Source organism: Tachypleus tridentatus, chromosome 13 (assembly GCF_004210375.1).
Source record: "Tachypleus tridentatus isolate NWPU-2018 chromosome 13, ASM421037v1, whole genome shotgun sequence".
In the NCBI taxonomy this organism is placed as follows: Eukaryota; Metazoa; Arthropoda; class Merostomata; order Xiphosura; family Limulidae; genus Tachypleus; species Tachypleus tridentatus.
Genome location: NC_134837.1, coordinates 122,730,696 through 122,750,230, shown reverse-complemented (window position 1 = coordinate 122,750,230; position 19,535 = coordinate 122,730,696). Strand labels below are relative to the sequence as shown.

At 36.5% G+C, this 19,535-nt stretch overlaps 1 protein-coding gene across 9 annotated transcripts in view; it reads left to right on the top strand.

The window, feature by feature from the left end:
• LOC143237523 (regulating synaptic membrane exocytosis protein 2-like) overlaps positions 1-19,535 on the top strand; it is a 66,706-nt gene that overhangs the window by 6,323 nt on the left and 40,848 nt on the right. For all 9 annotated transcript variants that reach the window (XM_076476885.1, XM_076476889.1, XM_076476882.1 and 6 more), the window contains exons 3-4: positions 5,590-6,778; positions 17,178-17,443. In XM_076476885.1, the coding sequence (XP_076333000.1) occupies positions 5,590-6,778; positions 17,178-17,443 (1,455 nt within the window). The remainder of the gene's footprint in view (positions 1-5,589; positions 6,779-17,177; positions 17,444-19,535) is intronic.

Below are 19,535 nucleotides of genomic sequence, written 5' to 3'. Positions count from 1 at the left end.
CATACTCTTGGGCTACTCTTTTACCAACGAATAGTGGGATTGACTGATCATAATAACGTTCCAACGGCTGAAAGGGCAAGCAGAGTTGATGTGACGGGGATTCGAACCCGTGACCCTCAGATTACGCGTTCAGCGCCCTAACCACCTGGCCTTTCTTAAATTGTATCAATATCTAATATCCGTACTACATCAAATAATAGGCCTAACAGTGTCTGATAGTTTATATACTTTACATCCTACCCAGCTTGTCACTTACTTTTCTTGTCTATTAGTTCACGCGAACAAGTTAAAACTGTGTAATTTAAAACAAAAACATTTATTCTGACTAATATTCTCTACTATAAATTATACAGTAAACGATGCTGTTGAGGGTGGAATCCATTTACCGTTTCTGTCCTGACGTCTAATGTGTTTTAATCGAAGCCCAAACTTTGGTTTCTTTGTAAAACGTTTCCCATGTCTGTTCACTGTTTTCATTAATGGTATGGTGTTGCAAAAATAAATATTTTAAAAATATAGATAGTTTGTATTTGCAACAAAGTAACAGGAAAAAAAATTAATTTAATATTTTTTTGGGGGTGGGGCTTTACCCAATATATGAGTTAATTAAATTGTCTACTTGTGCTGAGGCGCGTTTTGTGTATGTAGATTAGAATAATCACGTGCAAGCGGTGTGGTGACATATCTTAAAACTTTTCAAGACCGGAAAACTCAGGTCTAAATTATACGTTGTCTTTCAATGTGTCTTTGTTTAAGTACACCTTTAAAACAAGGACTGATATTTTGGTTCATACATACTGCTTTACAAAACATTTGAAGCGTCAAACAGTCGCAGATGGCGCTCTTTGAAGTGTTAAAACAGGTAATAAAAAATGGCTTGGGTTAGAGTTAAACAACGAAAACGATTATAAAATGTTTTAAATCATGTATTTTACTCCTATGAAATTGACTTTTTACCAACTATTTGTAACTATTACCTGGTTCGAAATACACAGTCTTATTAATTAAATACTAAAGCTTAGCTATTCCAAACGGTTATCTCCTCATAACACCATAATCGGTTTCACGTGTAACCTTTATCTGAGAGATTACCCAATAGGTTTGTTTGTTTGATGTTTTTTTGAATTTCGCGCAAAGCTACACGAGGGCTATCTACGTCCCTAATTTAGCAGTGTAAGACTAAAGGGAAGGCAGCTAGTCATCACAACCCACCGCCAACTCTTTGGATTCTCTTTTACCAACGAATAGTGGGATTGACCGTCACATTATAACGCCCCCACGGCTGGACGGGCAAGCATGTTTGGTGCGATGGGGATTCAAACCCGTGATCCTCGGATTACGAGTCAAACGCCTTAACCCACCTGGCCATGATCTAATAGGAGATCTTGAACTTACCAATTTTTGCTAAGGCTTAAAGTTGTGAAATTAAAATGTTTTAAACATATTAATCCGTGAAATTATACGCACTCTTTCCATTGGTTGTATTAAAGAACTAAACGAATTTCGATCTCTAAAATATGCTCTGTGAATGACAGCAACTTTTAATTTTCTAATAAATTATAAAGTTATCGTTTTATAAACACGAATTCTTTCATTATTTCTGCTTGCTGTTGCTGTAACATCGTATCATTGGACAATGCCATACTATCGTTGTTAAATTATAGTAGCTTCATAACCCGTGCACTGTAATATTGTTTCGTAAGGTGTACAACACACTGAGGCCCAGCAAGGCCAGGTAAGTTAAGGCATTTGACTCGTAATCTGAGGGCCGTGAGTTTGAATCCCTATCGCACTAAACATGCTCGCTCTTTCAGTCGAAACACAGTTTCAACACAATATTAGTTACAAATCTATCAACGTTTAGAAAAAGTGAATATAAAAAAATCAATAAAGATTTTTGTTATATTCCTTTTTTCGTACAACGTCTGTCGACTTTAATGTTTATATATCAAACTGATGAACTCTAGTTTCATACAGTACTAGCACATGTGAATCATGTAGTTTAAAATACTTGGCTCTTCACGGGAGGTGTACCATTTGTGTCACCGCGTTTGCAGACTTAGAATCACGATAAACTCATTCATTAGAGTTGATATCGGTACAGTTTACTTAATGGGTAGCTAGCTAGCTTTTCATTGATCACACGTGAGTTTCTCACCGCCGAAGTTGTCTGGTGTTTCCAGAGAAATACTAATATCCGATGGTAATCTGCTGAAGTTAAATTGTTAAATACGTCCTCATTGTAACAGTGGTAAATCTATAGATTTACAACGTTAAAATCATGGTTTCGATTCCCCTCAGTGTACACAGCAGATACCCCGATGTGGCTCTGCTATAAGAAAAACACAAAACGAACACACACTCGAAACCTGTAAATGTTCCTGGTCAAGTATCTGCAGTTTCCGATTAATACATGAAAAAGTTATTGTAGATTTATCGATAATGCTAACGTACATGATAAAGTTATGGTAGTGGTGATGATATGGACATACAAGTCAGTGTTATTCAGGATATGCCCTTCTGAGCTCTATATTCTCATTACCGTAAATAACTGGTACGTTTCTCCCTCTATGATTTCTTCCTATTTTAAAACGAGCTAACAATATTATAATACTAGCTGTTATTATAGAAACTAACATGATTTTGTTAGTGAAATATTGGTTAGTTTATTATACATTTGCATCTAATGTAAGACTTATTTCAACATGACCAATGACTGGCTGGATGAACAATCAGTAATATACTTTTGCGAGAATGTCCAATGCAGTGGATTTATTTTCTGTTCTGTTTTAGGCCTACCAATCCTGTTGGAAAGCAGATTAGTCTAGTTCTTGAAGATATTGCTAGTTCTGTCTAAGGACTTAACTTAGATGGATTAAAGTCTACACCAACTTCAGTTATTTTTCCAGAATCATCACTGAGTCAAAATCACCCTCGTTTCTCTCTGCTAGTAAAGACCAGCATGCCACGTACGTAAAATTACAAGAGGATATGTCAAGTCAGCAAAACAAAGGATTGGTATACACAAGGAACGATTCGCAGAGCAGCGAATCGTATAACCACTGTATCGTGGCAGAAAACAGCCAATACACATGTGGAGTAAGTCGTGCCCGTGTCGATGCAGAGCTCCTTACTAAACCTGAATCTTCTGTTGATGACCAGATAGCTGAAACAATCAGATCAGACAGTCTGTAAGTTTGGACTCCACACCCAAAACAACAGCCAGCACCATCCACAGCTCCACGGAAAGTGTGTCTACAGATTTTGAGAACCAAGATAGCGCAGAACTATTCAATGATGCAGACACAGTCCCGCCATTAGAAAAGTTTGCCAAGAAGTTCTTTCTTGTCAGTTTCATGTCCAGGTAGTTAAGGCGTGTGTGTTTCTCTTACAGCAAACCCACATCGGACTATCTGCTGAACCCACCGAGGGGAATCGAACCCCTGATTTTAGCATTGTAAATCCGTAGATTTACCGCTGTACTAGCGGGGGCGTCAGATAAGGCACTCGATTCGTAATCCGAGGGTCGCGGGTTCGAATCACGTCATACTAAACATGCTCGCCCGTTCAGCCGTGAGCGCGTTATAATGTGATGGTCAATCCCACTATTCGTTGGTAAAAGAGTAGCCCAAGAGTTGGCAGTGGGTGGTGATGACTAGCTGCCTTCCCTCTAGTCTTACACTGTTAAATTAGGGACGGCTGGTGCAAATAACCCTCGTGTAGCTTTGCGCGAAATTCAAAACAAACCAAACACTACATTGTTTTTAAATATCATAAAGTTTAGTAACCTTGACACTATCATATTGTTTCTTAACCTGTAGTTAAGCTATCTTATTGTTTCGTAAGATGTACACTACACTGTTGTTAAACTGTCGTAAAGTTTTATAGCTCGGTTACTTGTTTCGTAGCCAGGACAATATCATATTATTTCATAACCTGTGTACTATATTACTGTTAAATTATCATATTGTTTCGTAGGACTTTACATTATTGTTGAATCATTTTGTTTCGTAACCTGGACATTACATTATTACTGAATCATATTGTTTCATATTGTTTCGTACCTGGACATTAAATTATTGTTGAATTATCACACTATTTCATGCTCCCAAATGGCACAGTGGAATGTGTACGTACTTACTACGCTAAAAACCGAGTTTAGATTCTCGTGGTGGGCAGAGCACAGATAGCCCATTGTATAGTTTTGTGCTTAATTACAAAGAAAGACCATTTCATAAACTGGACAGTATTATATTGTTTCACTATCTAAATACTACACTCTTATGATTGCAGTATTTTTATAATACAACAACAACAAAAAACTGATAGCAAGAACAAACACTATGGTTTGGATTAGTTTTACGTAAGCGGACTTGAAAATTTCTTATCCGGATATTTACTCTTTCCAAACCTGAAACAGTGTGGTTTAATGGTAAGAACATATCACTCGGGAATACAAAAATCTGATTTGATATATATTTCAGCTTTTAAAAACGTATAAAAGGAAAGGAAGTTGAAACATTAACTGATATAATCGGAGACGTTTAAAGTTATTTCCGATGGAAGATATTCATACACACAGATCATAAACATATGCTCAGATGGGTGATTTAGAATTTCTTTAGTGAATGATATCCCTTGTACTTAATGGTATTGGAAAATAAAGGAACGTATATCAATTTAAAGACGCAGGACCATACAGAAAGAGATTTGCTACAAGTCATATTTCAACCATTTTGTAATAAATGAGAATCCACGAAGTCAGAGGTCAGTGACAAAAGCTGCCCACGTGCCTCAGGCAATAGCATGTAACATAGCCAAGAAGTATCTCCGTCTGGAAACAAGACCAATGGGGTGTGAATTCACTAAGATAATGCTGTCAATTTTACCTCCTCCATTTAGTTGTTGCATATCTGAAGTAGCTGGAGAATGAAACGGGGAATTAAGCTGTTTCCTACGAAAGCATAACTTTCAACTCTTCAGACGCAATGCCTATGGATTTCAGTGGCATTGGAATAGTGAAATAAGCAATGGGAACAACCGCCTTTTTACACTAGATTGATTATGGAAAGTCACAGGGAAGACTGATATGCTTTGGACTACATAATCTTACGACAAAGTCTTTTGCAATTAAAACTATGCTGCAGAGCTATTATTTGACATATAGAACATGATCATCATATAAAACATGCGTGGACATGGAGACTTATGCTATAACGACATAATGAGGCACCGAAAATTGTTGAATATAATATGCTTAACATTTGGTGTGTTTTTAAGATGATACAGATCCTTCATATTGAATTCTGGGTTGTTTTTTTTCAGACGAGCCATTACATCACACTGATGCTTAAGTGTTTCTGTTAGGTGTGACATTACTTTGGCAGTGGATTCTGGTGTTTATTAAGTGGAACATTACTTGGCAGTGAAACACGTTGCTTCCATTAGATGAGACATTATTTGACAGTGAAGTCTGATGTTTTTGTTAGGTGAAGTCTGATGTTTATGTTACGCGATGTAAGTTGGTTAAAATATCTTAGTTAATTGCTTGTTTGTTTCAGAAGGGTTTTAATATTTATTTTTTGTCAGGTTATCTGGGTTTGCATCCTGTGTCGAAAGAAACAAGAACTGTTCACCAAAGCTGGCCAGTGGGTACACGGCAACCTGAGTGACCCTTTGTACCGCCCCATATTAGAGAAATCTCACAGCACAGACAGTGAGAGCGTCCCCTTAGACAGGTCCAAGTCACTCCATCCTGGAGGTGAACAGTCTCTACCCGGAAGTAGGCGTGGCTCACTTGAGAGGTCCGAAAGTTCTAAGAGTCGGGAATCCCGAAAACAAAACATTGTTCAGCGAAAATCACGTGAAGGTGTTCGTAGAACTGCTGATCTGACATCACATGACAAAGAACGGTCCCACTCTTATAGAAGATCACCGCCTAACAGCGATCGCCAGAGAAGACGATCTTGTTCAGAGCCACGAGGTGAATCTACTGGTGAAGAGCATTTTCCACGTGATATTGAGAGAGGGCACCACATACAGGGGGATGGCGCCTGGTCAAGAGACTGCTTACCATCACCACCTAGAAGAGAAAACACTGAACTGCACGAGACAGGGTCAGAAAGGACACGAGAGGCTTCAAAGCATGACCGGCATAGAGAAACGCGAGAAATTAGGCACGAAGACTTCCAGTTCTGTGACCCCGTAACGCGAGACGAATACAGAGCTAGGGGTGAGAGTTCCAGAGACAGTTCCGCAGAACGACTGTCACAACGAATTAGGGAAAATGAGGTAAAGCAACACACCGATAGGGGTCGGGCTACTTATTGCACACCTACATGTGGTCGTGAAACAAGTCGACGAGACTCGCGATATAAGAGTCGCGGAAATTCAGAAAATCAAAGGGACATAAAAGGCAAAGACATTAGAGAAGTTTTTCGAGATCTTTGTATACCGTACCAAGATCATCTCAACGATGCGGTAATAATATGTTCATGTAATGCAGAAAGTCAACACCACTCACCTGAAGACGAGACAGAAAAAGGTATATCAGGATTTAATACCGACACCAGGGGGCACTCTAGCTGTTGCAGCCGAAGGAAAGATGTAAGAAGCGATTTAATTGTCTCTGAACATGTGAGAACTAGACTTCATAAACACAGACGTAGCAAGAAACAGCGTCACCGATCTCCAAGTAGCTCGGATGAGGACGTCACAACAATCTCTGATTGGACTAACTGTGATGAGGAGGGTTTGGGAAGATCTAGCTTAGAAAAAGGTAAGAATGTCGTGAAACGGTGTGAATTTCTTTTAGAAGATAGTGTGTGTTATTTCACTTGACATGGGTTGAACGTGGCTAATGGGTTAGATTGCCGTAATGCGGAATACAAGGTCAAAAGTTCAAGCCAAGATATTCCAGGCAGCCTCTTTAGTTCTGGTATTGGGCAAAAGGTCTCCTTGGCTTTGAATATAACAGGTACAATCAGTGGCCACTTTATTAGGTACACCTATCTAAAATCGGACAGAATACGCTTTTGTCTCCAAAACAGCCTGAATTCGTCACGGCATGGATTCAACAAGGTGCCGGAAACATTTCTCAGGGATTTTGATCCATGCTGACAAGATACAATCACGCAGTTCCTGCAGATTTGTCAGTCACACATTCATGCTGCAAACCTTTTGTTTCATCTAATCCTGAAGGCGCTCTATTGGATTGAGATCTGAGAACTGTGCAGGCCACTGGAGTACACTGAAATCACTGTCATGTTCATGGAACCAGCTTGAAATGATGTGTGGTTTGTGATATGGTGCGTTATCCTACTGGAAGTGGACATTAGAAAACAGGTAGACAATGTCCATAAAAGGAAGCACATTGCAACAATGCTCAGGTATGATGTGGCATTCAAATTATGCTCAATTGATACTAAAGGTCTTAATATATGCCAATAAAAAAATTCCCCACACCTTTACACCACCAACAACAACCTGTACAGTTTACACAAAGCAGGAGTATCCAAAAATTCATGCTGTGTACACCAAATTTTGACCTGCAATCCACATGTCGCAGCAGAAATTAAGATTCGTCAGACAAGGCGACGTTTTTTAAATCTTCAGTCACCCAGTTTTGGTGATCCCATGTCCACTGTGGCCTCATCTTCCTGTTCTTAGCCGACAGGAGTGGAACCCTGTGTGGTCTTCTGCTGCTGCAGCCCATCTACTTCGAGGTTTGATATGTTGTGTGTTCAGAGATGCCCTTCTGCACACCATTGTTGTAAAGAGTGGGTACTTGAGTATTTGTGGCCTTCCTGTCAGCTTGAATGAGTCTGGCCATTCTCCTCTGACCTCTCTCATAAACAAGGTATTTCGCCCACAGAACTGCCCTCACTGAATGTTTTTGCACTATTCTCTTTAAATTCAAGAGACTGTAGTGCATGAAAATCCCAGCAGATCAGCAGTTTCTGAGATGCTGGAACCAACAAACATTCCACAGTCAAAGTCGCTTAAATCACGGACCTTCTCCATTCTAATGTTTGGTCAAATAACAGTTGAACCTCTCGACAATGTCTGGTTGCTTTATATATTGAATTGCAGTCATATGATTCGCTGTTTGGCTATTTGCGTTAAAGAGTAGGTGTACCTAATAAAGTGGCCACTGAGATGTTTGATATGATGTTACACGTATTAGATATAGCAGATATATTGTGATTGACATCTTGTTATACACGTTAGATATACATGTAGCAGGTACAGTTATTTAACAACATTTATAATTTTATTGGATAGTCAACATGGCTTTACTAAGGGAATATCTTGCCTTACAAATCTTTTGACATTCTTTGAAAAGTTTATTGATTATGTAGATGAGGGTAAGGGTTTAAATAAGGTGTTTCTGGATTTTCAGAAAATATTGGACAAAGTGCCACATAAAAAACTTAAAAATTATCTCTAGAGTTAGCAGATTGTATAGAAGGGTGGCCAGAGAGAAGAATGTTGAGGGTTGTTATTAATGGAGTTTAGTCAAACTGGATTGACGTCACAAGTGGGTAAGTCAGGGATCAGTCTTAAGACCTTCTCTCTTTTCAATTTACATCAATGACATAGATGAAGGAATAGTTAATAAAATTATTTAAACTTACAGATGCTATCAAGGTCTTGGTGTTGCTAGCTATGAATAGTTACTGCTGATTTACAAAATGATTTAGATGATTTAGGAAGTTGGGCAAATAAATGACAGATAAATTTTAATTATAATAAATGCGAGATAATGCATGCCGATCATCATTATTTGAATTATAAGTGTAATTTGGATGGGAATAGCCCTAATAATGTCATGAAAGAAAGGGACCTTGGTGTAATTCTTGACCAGTCTTGTAAGCCATTCAAGGAATGTGCTGTCGCTAGTGGTAAGGCAAATATGATTTTTAGGTTGCATTTACAGAAATATTAAATATCTGTCTAAAGAGGTTATAATTTCTTTGTATAGGTCACATTTGGAGTATTGTGTTCAGCTTTAGGCTTCTTACCTTAGGAAAGGCATTGAGTTGTTGAAAAGGGTTCAGAGAATTGTTACTTGGGTGGAGAGGTTGTCATATGGGGAGAGGCTGAAATCTCTCAAATTATTTTCTCTTGAAAAAAGAAAAGTTGAGGGGAGGGGTAGTTGAGGTATTTAAGATTGTAAAAGGAATTGATGGTGTTGATTATATTTTTTTCATATTCAACAGTGAGAATAGTAGGACTAGAGGACACGCAACTTTTGGCATGGTAGGAATCATTTTCAGCGAAAACAGTTTCATTTTACTAACAGGACAGTTGGCATTTGGAATGAGTTGCTTTCGAAAGATGTAGTGGCAATCAATTTAAGTATGATAAGTATATGAATGATAAGTGTTGGATTTAATATATCTCTTTTAATTAATTTAGTCTGGAGGATGGAATAGCCGAGATGGACCAGTAGGTTCCATGTTGTCCCAAAACGTTATGTTAAATTGAAGATGTAATATCTGGGGTATTTCTTAATGGATTGACTTGAAATTTGGTATGTGAAGTAAAACTCCAGTAAAGCACATCCACTGAAAATATGTGTTAGTTTGGGTTTACTCAGTCTGAGGTACAGAAGGTAGTATATCACTAAATACTTCTCCTATTAATAACACATAGTATGCCCTGAAGGTTGTTTTGGCCACGGGTCACATTATCGTGTACTAGTTATAGTTTTTAATTCGATCTCTAACATATTTGTCATTCACATTCCATTTTTCATCTTTTCTTCTTCTTGCAGATTTTTATCATATCATTGCTATTTTATGATATTTATGTTTGTCTGTTCCTTATTTTTTATGTTTAACTCTCCGTATTCTTCCTCTCTGGTTTTGTTTTTTCTGTCTTTCTGTTTATTCTTAATGTTCTTTTTTCTCCCATCCTATTATATCCTACCTACCCTTCTCTACTACTACTTTTCCTCACTCCACTCTCTTCCTATGTGCCTCATTATGAATTTCTCTCATTAATGTTACTGCTTTTTTATCCATTTCATTTCTTATTTTTATTTCATCAACCTTTCTCTTATATTTTCTTCTTTCTCTACTCCCCATCACACCAAACATGCTCGCCCTTTCAGCCGTGGGAGCGTTATAATGTTCACTATTTACCCACTATTAGTTGGTAAAAGAGTAGCCCAAGAGTTAGGGGTGGGCGGTGATGACTAGCTACTTTCCCTTTCGTCTACACTGCTAAATTAGGGACGGCTAGCGCAGATATCCCTTGAGTAGCTTTGTTCGAAATTCAAAACAAAACAAACCAAACCTTTTCCCCCTCATTTTCCGGATCGGAAAATTCAATTGTCCTTCTTTCGTTTGTTACTGTTTTTCCATTCTCACTTTTCCCCAATAACTCGATATTCCATCAATCTCATTTTGAAGATCTTACCATTTTCCTTCTATGAGGTTGTGGCGACAACCTTTATATCAAACAATTGACACTAGAAATGCTTGTTGTGACGGAATTTATAGCGACATCCTTTCAGTCATACAGTGGACATTACAAATGTTCATTGTGATGGAGTTTGTGGCGACAACCTTTTAGTCAAACAATTGACACTAGAAATTCTCGCTGTGGCGGAATTTATAGCGACATCCTTTCAGTTAAACACTGGACACTAGAAATGTTTGTTGTGATGGAGTTTGTGGCGACAACCTTTTAGTCAGACAGATGACGCTAGAAATTCTCGCTGTGGCGGAGTTTTATACAACAGCATTTCAGTTAGAAAGAAGACATAACAAATTCCTATGCTGTGAGATCCGCCAGTAAAGATAGTTAGGCAGAGAAAGCTGTGTACATTAAAGTGTTCATTTCCACGCAGTAGTCGAATTATTTATCGACTTTTATAATGGCAAACTTCTGGTCACAGTTTATGCTTTAAAACCACCCTGTACAATGAACTTAATAACATCAACATAATGAACAAAAACGTATTAAGTGAATATTTTCTAAAGTAATTGAGACCGTTTTAACTGAATAAGGTTCTTGGTTGTGATTAATTGGAAAATTTGAAGTAGAAAACGTCATAAAAATATTAAATTGTTAATACAGTTAGATTCCAAGAAAAAGTGGTATGAAATAAGGTTATTTAATTATTGAATATAGAGGTCTTCAGAGAAGGACATATATGGAAAATCCAAGAATACTTTTAACTTTAGGTGTGTTTGTTGTTATTATTTTGTTAAGCACGAAGCAACACAATGGGCTGTCTGGGTTGTACCCACCGTGGATATTGTTACGGTATAATAAGTCACCAGACTTACCGCTTAGTCACTTTGGGGCATGAATTTTAACAGTAAAAATGTATACTGGTTTGCTGTAATTTTGAAGTGGGTTAAATACCCTTTGTAAACTTTGTTAGAAACCTAAATGAGAGTTCGTGCACAAAACTGTTAACACATAGTGGCGCCAGTATCGATGCAGTCCTAACGCTGGACTAGTACGCTTCGTAATTCACCATTTCGTAATCTGAGGGTCGCGGGTTCGAATCCCCGTCGCAACAAACATGCTCGCCCTTTCAGCCGTTGAGGCGTTATAATGTAACGGTCAATCCCACTATTCGTTGGTAAAAGAGTAGTCTAAGAGTTGGCGGTGGATGGTGATGACTAGCTGCCTTTACTCTAGTATTACACTGCTAAATTAGGGACGGCTAACGCAAATAGTCCTCATGTAGCTTTGCGCGAAATTCAAAAACAAACAATTCATCATTTGATCAATCATTGAGCTTGTTTGAGCCGGACATGAACTTCACTCGCTTTTCTGATACTTATTTTACCAATCCCACTAAAGTTTGTGAGAAATGAGAACATTGGAATCCTAGTATAATTACGACGGAATTTAAATAATTTTGCTAAAACTACTGGCAGAAAAGTCGATTTGACCAACAAACAGGTAAACAAAAGAATACAAGTGATAATACGGTGTCACACTATTGTTTTGTTACATAGTTTCAACGTGTTGGTAAAAACCTTGCTCTTGATTGCTGACTAAAACGGTTTAGATTTTGAATGAAAATATTCACATTTAAGTATGTCTATTTGACTGTCACTGATATTTTAGGGTGATAATAGTTTCCTTGGATGTGTTAATTACTGACTAGTTGAAGAGCTTTTATCTTTTTCAGTGCTCACTCGGTTCTGTTCATGTACTGTGTCGTGATTGTCTTGGACCAGCTGAACACATCTGGAACAGCACCTGGTTTTATTTGTCTTCAAGATTTTGATGTTTGGGTGATAGTCCAAACAACATCAAATATATATAATATATATACATGTATAATAGCCCATCGTGTACATTTGTGCTTAATTTCAAACAAACACACTACACCTATTATTCAGGGTAAGAATTGTTAAAATATTGGTATATGTCGAGTATAATTCATTACATAAGCCTATAAAATTAATTTTACAGACTTAACTTCAGTTAATTGGAACGTGGTGGGAGGGAGTATATTTTGAAATTAAATTTTCAAAACTTTTCTGATTATAAAAAAGTTTATAAAATGAGAATTTTTGACAAATTTCTATATGAAAAGCAGAATTATTGAAAACTTGATTAAGCACAGGCCGACCACAGCGAGTTACAGATACGAAGTGCTGATGACAAACAACAACTCCTTTCTTTGGTTTTCGCTGGAATGTACGAAGCCACTTTCTAAACAATCCCAGATTTGTAGGCCACGATTACCCACCTCTCTTAAAACATCCAATCACATCACAAAATGTTTGAGACATTTTTGAGATATTATACTTATGAAGCAAACAGAAATAACGACAACATGGCGAGATAAATAACATAAAGAATATAAAAATTGGGGTATATGACTATAGACAAGGATCGCATCGTTACTGGCGCCCTCTACTGGGATAAATAGCACGCTCCATCACTGCTTCTCTTCATCAAAAAAGTTGTTTTAAACTAAATATTGTTATTTTGAGACTATTTCACGTAGTTTATTTGTTTACCTTAAGAAAATATGCTGGACTAAGATACGATTGTATGATAGATAAGATAGATAAGCATATTTACTGCAAACCTATTGTCAATGATATGTTTAAATGTTTACACAACAGAGCGAACAACGTTGTTCTTCTATGTAAAGTCGCTCTCAAACCTATTGTGTTTATTCTAAGGCTTATTTCCCAGAAATATATGTTTAAACATTTTATACAATCGTTCTCAAATCTACGTTTAATCTTCCCAAAGTTTCAGCGAAGATGTGATGCCCGAAAGAAAAAATCTGATATAGATATATATCAAACTCAAAATGCTATCATTAGGTTCTGAAATGATTATACACTAGTAAATATATACTGTGCACGAAACGCGCCATCAAATTCAGACCACTATATACTAGTGAATATATACTATGAACGAAATGCGTCATCAGATTCAAATCACTAGATACTAGTGAATCCATACTGTGCACGAAATGTTTAATCAGATTTAGACTACTAGATACCAGTGAATACATACCGAATATGATTCATCAGATTCAGACTTCAAGATACCAGTGAATACATTATTGTGCAAAAACGTTTTAACAGATTCAAATATTATTACATTTATGTGAATATCTTCTAAGAAATTAAATATTTTTGTCATTGAAAGGAACATTCTTATTAGGCTCTAGGACAAACAACCAAAAAGGCTCCAAATCTTGATTTTCGTGGACCATCTCAAATGGGGAGAGGTTGTGAAATTCGCACATAATGTGGACAAAGTATCTCTTTCAAAGAATTCTGCCAATCACACGTTCAACTGTTGTCAAAGTTTTAGTATATGTAAGACAGTATGCTGGGATTCTTCTACAATAGGTGTCTTAATAAATTCGAACAATAAACGGACAGCACACAATCCATTTATTTTAATATATATTCAAACCAAGTCAAAAGTATGTACAAAAATTATTTACACTATAAGATATCACAGTCACGACTAAAACTAAATAATTCACTTCTCTTGTCAAAAGTCTACACAAGCTGATTCAATTACTTAAGAATACAATTGACAAGATGAATTATTTTTCTCTTTTGTTCGTTACTATACATTCGCCCCCCGCTAGTATAGCGGTAAGTCTACAGATTTACAATGCTCAAATCAGGGGTTCGATTCCCCTTAGTGTGCTCAGCAGACAGCCCGATGTGGCTTTGCTATAAGAAAACACACACATATTCTATACAATCTGCGATAAATTCACTAACGCTACCTGGAGGTTTACCACTTTAAATAGTTGTCTCCTTTTGCCAATATCCACGCAGACAGGGTCAGTTACTTCAGAACACCTTTTGACAAGACAGATTATTTGCTTTATCTCTGTTAGACTATGAAACTTCGGAATACCACCCGTTAAGGGTTATCACTCACACGCCAGCTAACTTCATGTTTTATAACTTTCTTACTGAACTTTACTTTCACTTCACTTGACTTGCACTCGCTTGGTCGCCTATATTTATAGACTGTTCCCCGAGACCTGGAATATTCTACAAACTGTGGGAAAAAAATGATTTGACAATACTCAGTTGAGGTAACGAGAAAAATACCGAAGGTTTGAGTAACGTGTCGTCAACAATATTAGTAAAGCTCAGACAACAATGTAATTGTAAACAGCCTACGAATCGTACGAAGTTACGTAACGAAATTTGACTCACCCAACAATTTTAAAGTAATCAGTTTTCAATACTCCTGTCACGAAAACTAAACAATTATTAAATATTAAGTCATAAAATAAACTAAATAATAACGCTTACACAAAATAGTCTTGTGAATCCAACAATATTTTAAACAAATTGAACAAACAGCCTGTCATGGGTTATTGTAGGGCTTATGCACAATACAGTATTAAACTTAATGCAGAATGAAATATGATAAAGGGCTTATTGCTTCGTAACAAACTGACTAATACTGTCTCATTTGTGTTACTGCATGGCTTTAAATATATTCAGGAAAAAGGTACAGAAAACGGTTGGGTTAGGGAGAGGGCTGGAGCAAATGTGAGTCCTATATTATTCACATTACTTTTACTTTGGGTAATATCACTCTTTACATCATATTACCCCAAAAGAACGCAGCATAAAGAGGGGCCTTGGCTCAATCAAGGTAGCTGAAAGCATGGGATTGGAGAAGGGGGAGGTGCCTCTGCTTATTCTTAGTGAGAATTTAATATTGTGTTATCTCTGTTGATGAACAGATAAGTATCAATTCTGCCTACATTTCTTTCCCTACAGTGAAGTATTAACGCCCTCTTAATGCACTACTGTTGAAATAATTATAACGGGCACTTTTCAACAAGTTATTTTTTTGTAGTTTTTTTGTTACAAAAATAAAATCTATAAACCTTCTCCATGAAAGTCATTAGGCAAAGGTCAATTTATCACTAATGGCCTCCATAAAGGGTTTTTAAGGGGCAGTACCCCCAAATATTCTTGGCCTACCCCTTAACAAGCCCCCAAACACACACACAAAGCAATGCTACCAGTCTAGACATTTTGATATTAGTGTCCAATTTTTTGAAATGAGAGACCAAACGGTACTACTTCCTGTCTTCTTATTCTTTTACTAAAACAATCTCTTGGTTGTTAACTAAGGTGAATATTGAAAACTATTTGGATCTTCAAATTATGTTTGGAGTATGTAACTGAAGTTTGTTTTTATTTGTTTTGCAAACTTATGAAGGAAATAGAACTGCATAACCAGCTGCTTTTTGTTCACTGATGAACGCAACAAATAACGAATCCCTGAAGCATAATATACACATTTGGCCAATTTTTATATAACCCTGTCCAGTGCAACACATGACGACTGAGGAGAATGGTATAATGTTAATGGGGGAGAGATTAATAGAACATCATCCCCATCTAGGCCTTCACCACCTGGTTTCCTTTACATTAATCTTAAAGACCTAATACAATGGATTTCACAAAAACTTAAGTTACTTTTCCATTATGCACATACCCTTGAAGCCTACCTCTTCTTCAAAGGTTTCTGCCTTAAAAGCTAATACGGCATGTCTTCTTTTTTTAGAGTTCCAAAGAGCTTGGTTAGATGAAGTATTCAAACCTAATATTTTTTATTTTTAAATATAAATTTATAGTAAAATGAACAATCTATGTCATGTTCAGTTTCAAATTAACACCAGTTAATTCCGCATAGTTTACTGTACAGCAGTACTTCATAGTTGAGGCTAGCCTAAGGTCTGGACTACAAATTCGTATTGTAGTCTTGGCGAGAAGACCAGGCCAGGCCTGTAAACAGTGATAAAATGTGTTACAAAAGGTAATGTTAAATTTAGTGTTTTAATCAATTCCAACTTACCTTCGGTTTTTTCTTTCTTTTCACGTTTTCGCCTTAAAAGCTTCTGTTTAAAATTATCAGTAAAGTATTGGTAGCATTGCTTATGGTACCTTCACCGCTAACGCAAGATATGCATATGTTAAGCCTAACGTTAAATTTATCATTGTTCATTTCAGGATCAACTTTTAATTTTTTCTCTGAAATTCCTTGGAATTTCAGCTTGATGGTTGGTCAAGTCTTGCCACGCATATACGCTTCTTAGGAATTTTCGCTAAGTTTGTTCTTCAAAGGGTTTGATTTCAGCTGAACATCCTTGTATATGAATGAAGTATTTAATTTTATGCTAATCGTAAATATCAATAATTACAAAGTTTTGTTATCCTCGCATGTTTTCAGAACACAGTCTGTGATTGGTCAAAAAAGTGCAACACGACGAGAGTATTGATACATTCTATCTGATTGGTTAAAAATAATTTTTTTGGATTAAAAATGGGTTAATTATTTTTTTACTTTTTTGCGCTAATGTGTGCTTCCCACATGCGGAATCGATCATCTATGTTTCTTTTTCAAATTACATAGTTTAATTTTGGCAAAAACAAACCAACTAGTTGATGGGACGACGAAACTAAAGAAAAAGAGGTATGCCTCGTAGTCTTTATTAAAGCGATCATTAAATAAATCTTTCTTTTAAAGTTAACTTCTCTATTTGCATTTATTTTATTTTTCGGGACAAATCACTCCTTCTTGATATCATAATGTCGTGTTAATGTGATTTAGAATTTAAATAATCACTTTTCTTTGTTATCCTTTTTTAAGCTTTGTTTTTCTTTTCACCTTTTATCCAATAGGCGTCCGATCTCACTCCCGATACAAAACTCAGCACTCAGAGCTACAGCAAACATCAAGAAAGAACAATACGAAACAAAGAGAACCCAGTTGTTACTATAACGACCAAGATATCTATAATGAAGCAGACCTAAAAAAAACAGTATGTTTTAATTGCGAAAATGTCACCTCTCGACAAAATTGTGAAGAACTTTGGGATGAACAGCAGATGAAAGATTCTGGAATTGACACCGGCAGCAGCGCCACCTTAAACGAGGATAACAATAAAGTACGTATTTGTCCATATTAGCCTGCATGACAACAGCACGTCCAGAGCATTAATAAATGAGTGCGTCAAAATACTTTGTTTTCACAATAGTGAACAAATCAAATCGAATGCTAGGTCAGCTCTGGAATATCAGTTGTTAACATAGCATTAACAACTCTACCCAAGCTCTTAAGTTTGTGTGATGGATGATAATTACCAGTTACAAAACTTGATCTGCCAAGTATTACTATCAACAGAATATTAAGCGTAATTGTTACACTAATTAGCAAAACTACCCGTCCTCTGGGCAGGTATAACCGCTAGTTCTTGCGGAAGGCTGTTAGGCCTGCAGCCTCTTCTGGAATTGTTTGATAGTTTTACTCATACTTAATATTCAATGTTTACCATCCATACGAAAAAGGACTATCGAAATTTTAGTGTAAAAACAAGATGTCTTCCCAGCATTACGTGACAGAGTAGATTTTATTGAAGTATTTTATTGTAGATGCACTTTCAATGAAAGTGCTTTGCTTTGCAACACTCATGAGATTTTCACAAAAGATTGTTTGTTTGTTTTTGAATTTTGCACAAAGTTACTTGAGGGCTATCTGTGCTAGCCGTCCCTAATTTAGCAGTGTAAGACTATAGGGAAGGCAGCTAGTCATCACCACCCACCGCTTATTCTTGGGCTACTCTTTTACCAACGAATAGTGGGATTGACTGTAACATTATAACGCCCCCACGGCTGAAAGGGCGAGCATGTTTGGCGCAACGGGGATGCGAACCCGCGACCCTCAGATTACGAGCCTTAACACGTTTGGCCATGCCGGGCCCTTCACAAAAGAAAAACAGATGTTTTTACATTAATTTTTTATTGTTTCATATTTGAAACTTACCCCTTTTTTGTAATTTTTATTGGTTGAAACTGAAACGCATCATTTTGTGGAAACTTTATTTGCTTTATTTATTGTCCAGATATCAAAATACTGCCTAGATATAAAAATATTGCACAGTTTTGACTTGTGTGCTAATTTCTGAGATCCGAATGTTGGACGTATGCATCATAAGCTCCATTGTTACACTAATATATTAAAATGTCCCTTTTTAATAAAAGATCTACCCTAAATTAGGGCCTAGTTATGTTTGTAAATAAAGTGAAATTTGGTAAATAGGTGTATGATGTTAGAGAACTGAAATTAAGTATTATTGGAAAATGCAAAATGAATTACCATGTAGAAGAGTCAAGACGAATAATTTTGAAGGCTTCAGATGGAGTATGGTGTGAGAGAGTCAAGGTGAATAATTTTGAGGACAAGTCAAGATGAAGTATTACCTAAAGGAATCAAAATGGAGTAGAAAGTAGAAAATTCAAGTTGGCTTATCATGTAGAAGAGTCATGATTGAGTGATGTTTTTTTATGGGTCATTATTAGTATTCTTTGATGATGACTAAAATTGTTCCACCTCTTTTTGGTTGATGCTGTTCTGTCCTTTCCCAGGTACCAATTGGTATTCTTACATGCATAATTCTTTATGGAAGATTGTTACATGTATTTCTAGGTGGTGGTTATATTATTTGTTTGTGATTGGTATTGTTCAATCTGTTTCTGTATATATTTATTTCTGTTTATGGATGTAGTTGGTATTATTACTCCTCTTTTTGGATGTTGGTTAGTTTTATTCCACCTCCTTGGTGATTGTTGACATTCTGTGATCTCTGCTTTTAAATGTTGATATTGTTCTCTTTTGCTTTGGATATTTGTTGGTATTTTACCCTATTGTTATTCATGAGGGTTAATGTTTTTCTTTCCCTTTCTGGATGGTAGTTGGAGTTGTTCACCTCTTTGTTGTCTCGTATGGCTGGGTGTGAAAGTTAATTAGTATTTTAAATACTTGAAAGGTCACAACTCATACAGTTAGTTTTTAAGTTTAAAGCATTACTAATCTAATATTTATGCCACATTGGAACAATACTGATGCCTTACAAATCAGTAACTTGAAAAGCAGTAATTAATGTTATTTTAAATGTTTCAAGTATAATATACAAACTTTCAAATTCAAGGAATGTAGTAAATGGTAATTTTAATATCCAATTGGACGTTAGGCACGTACTA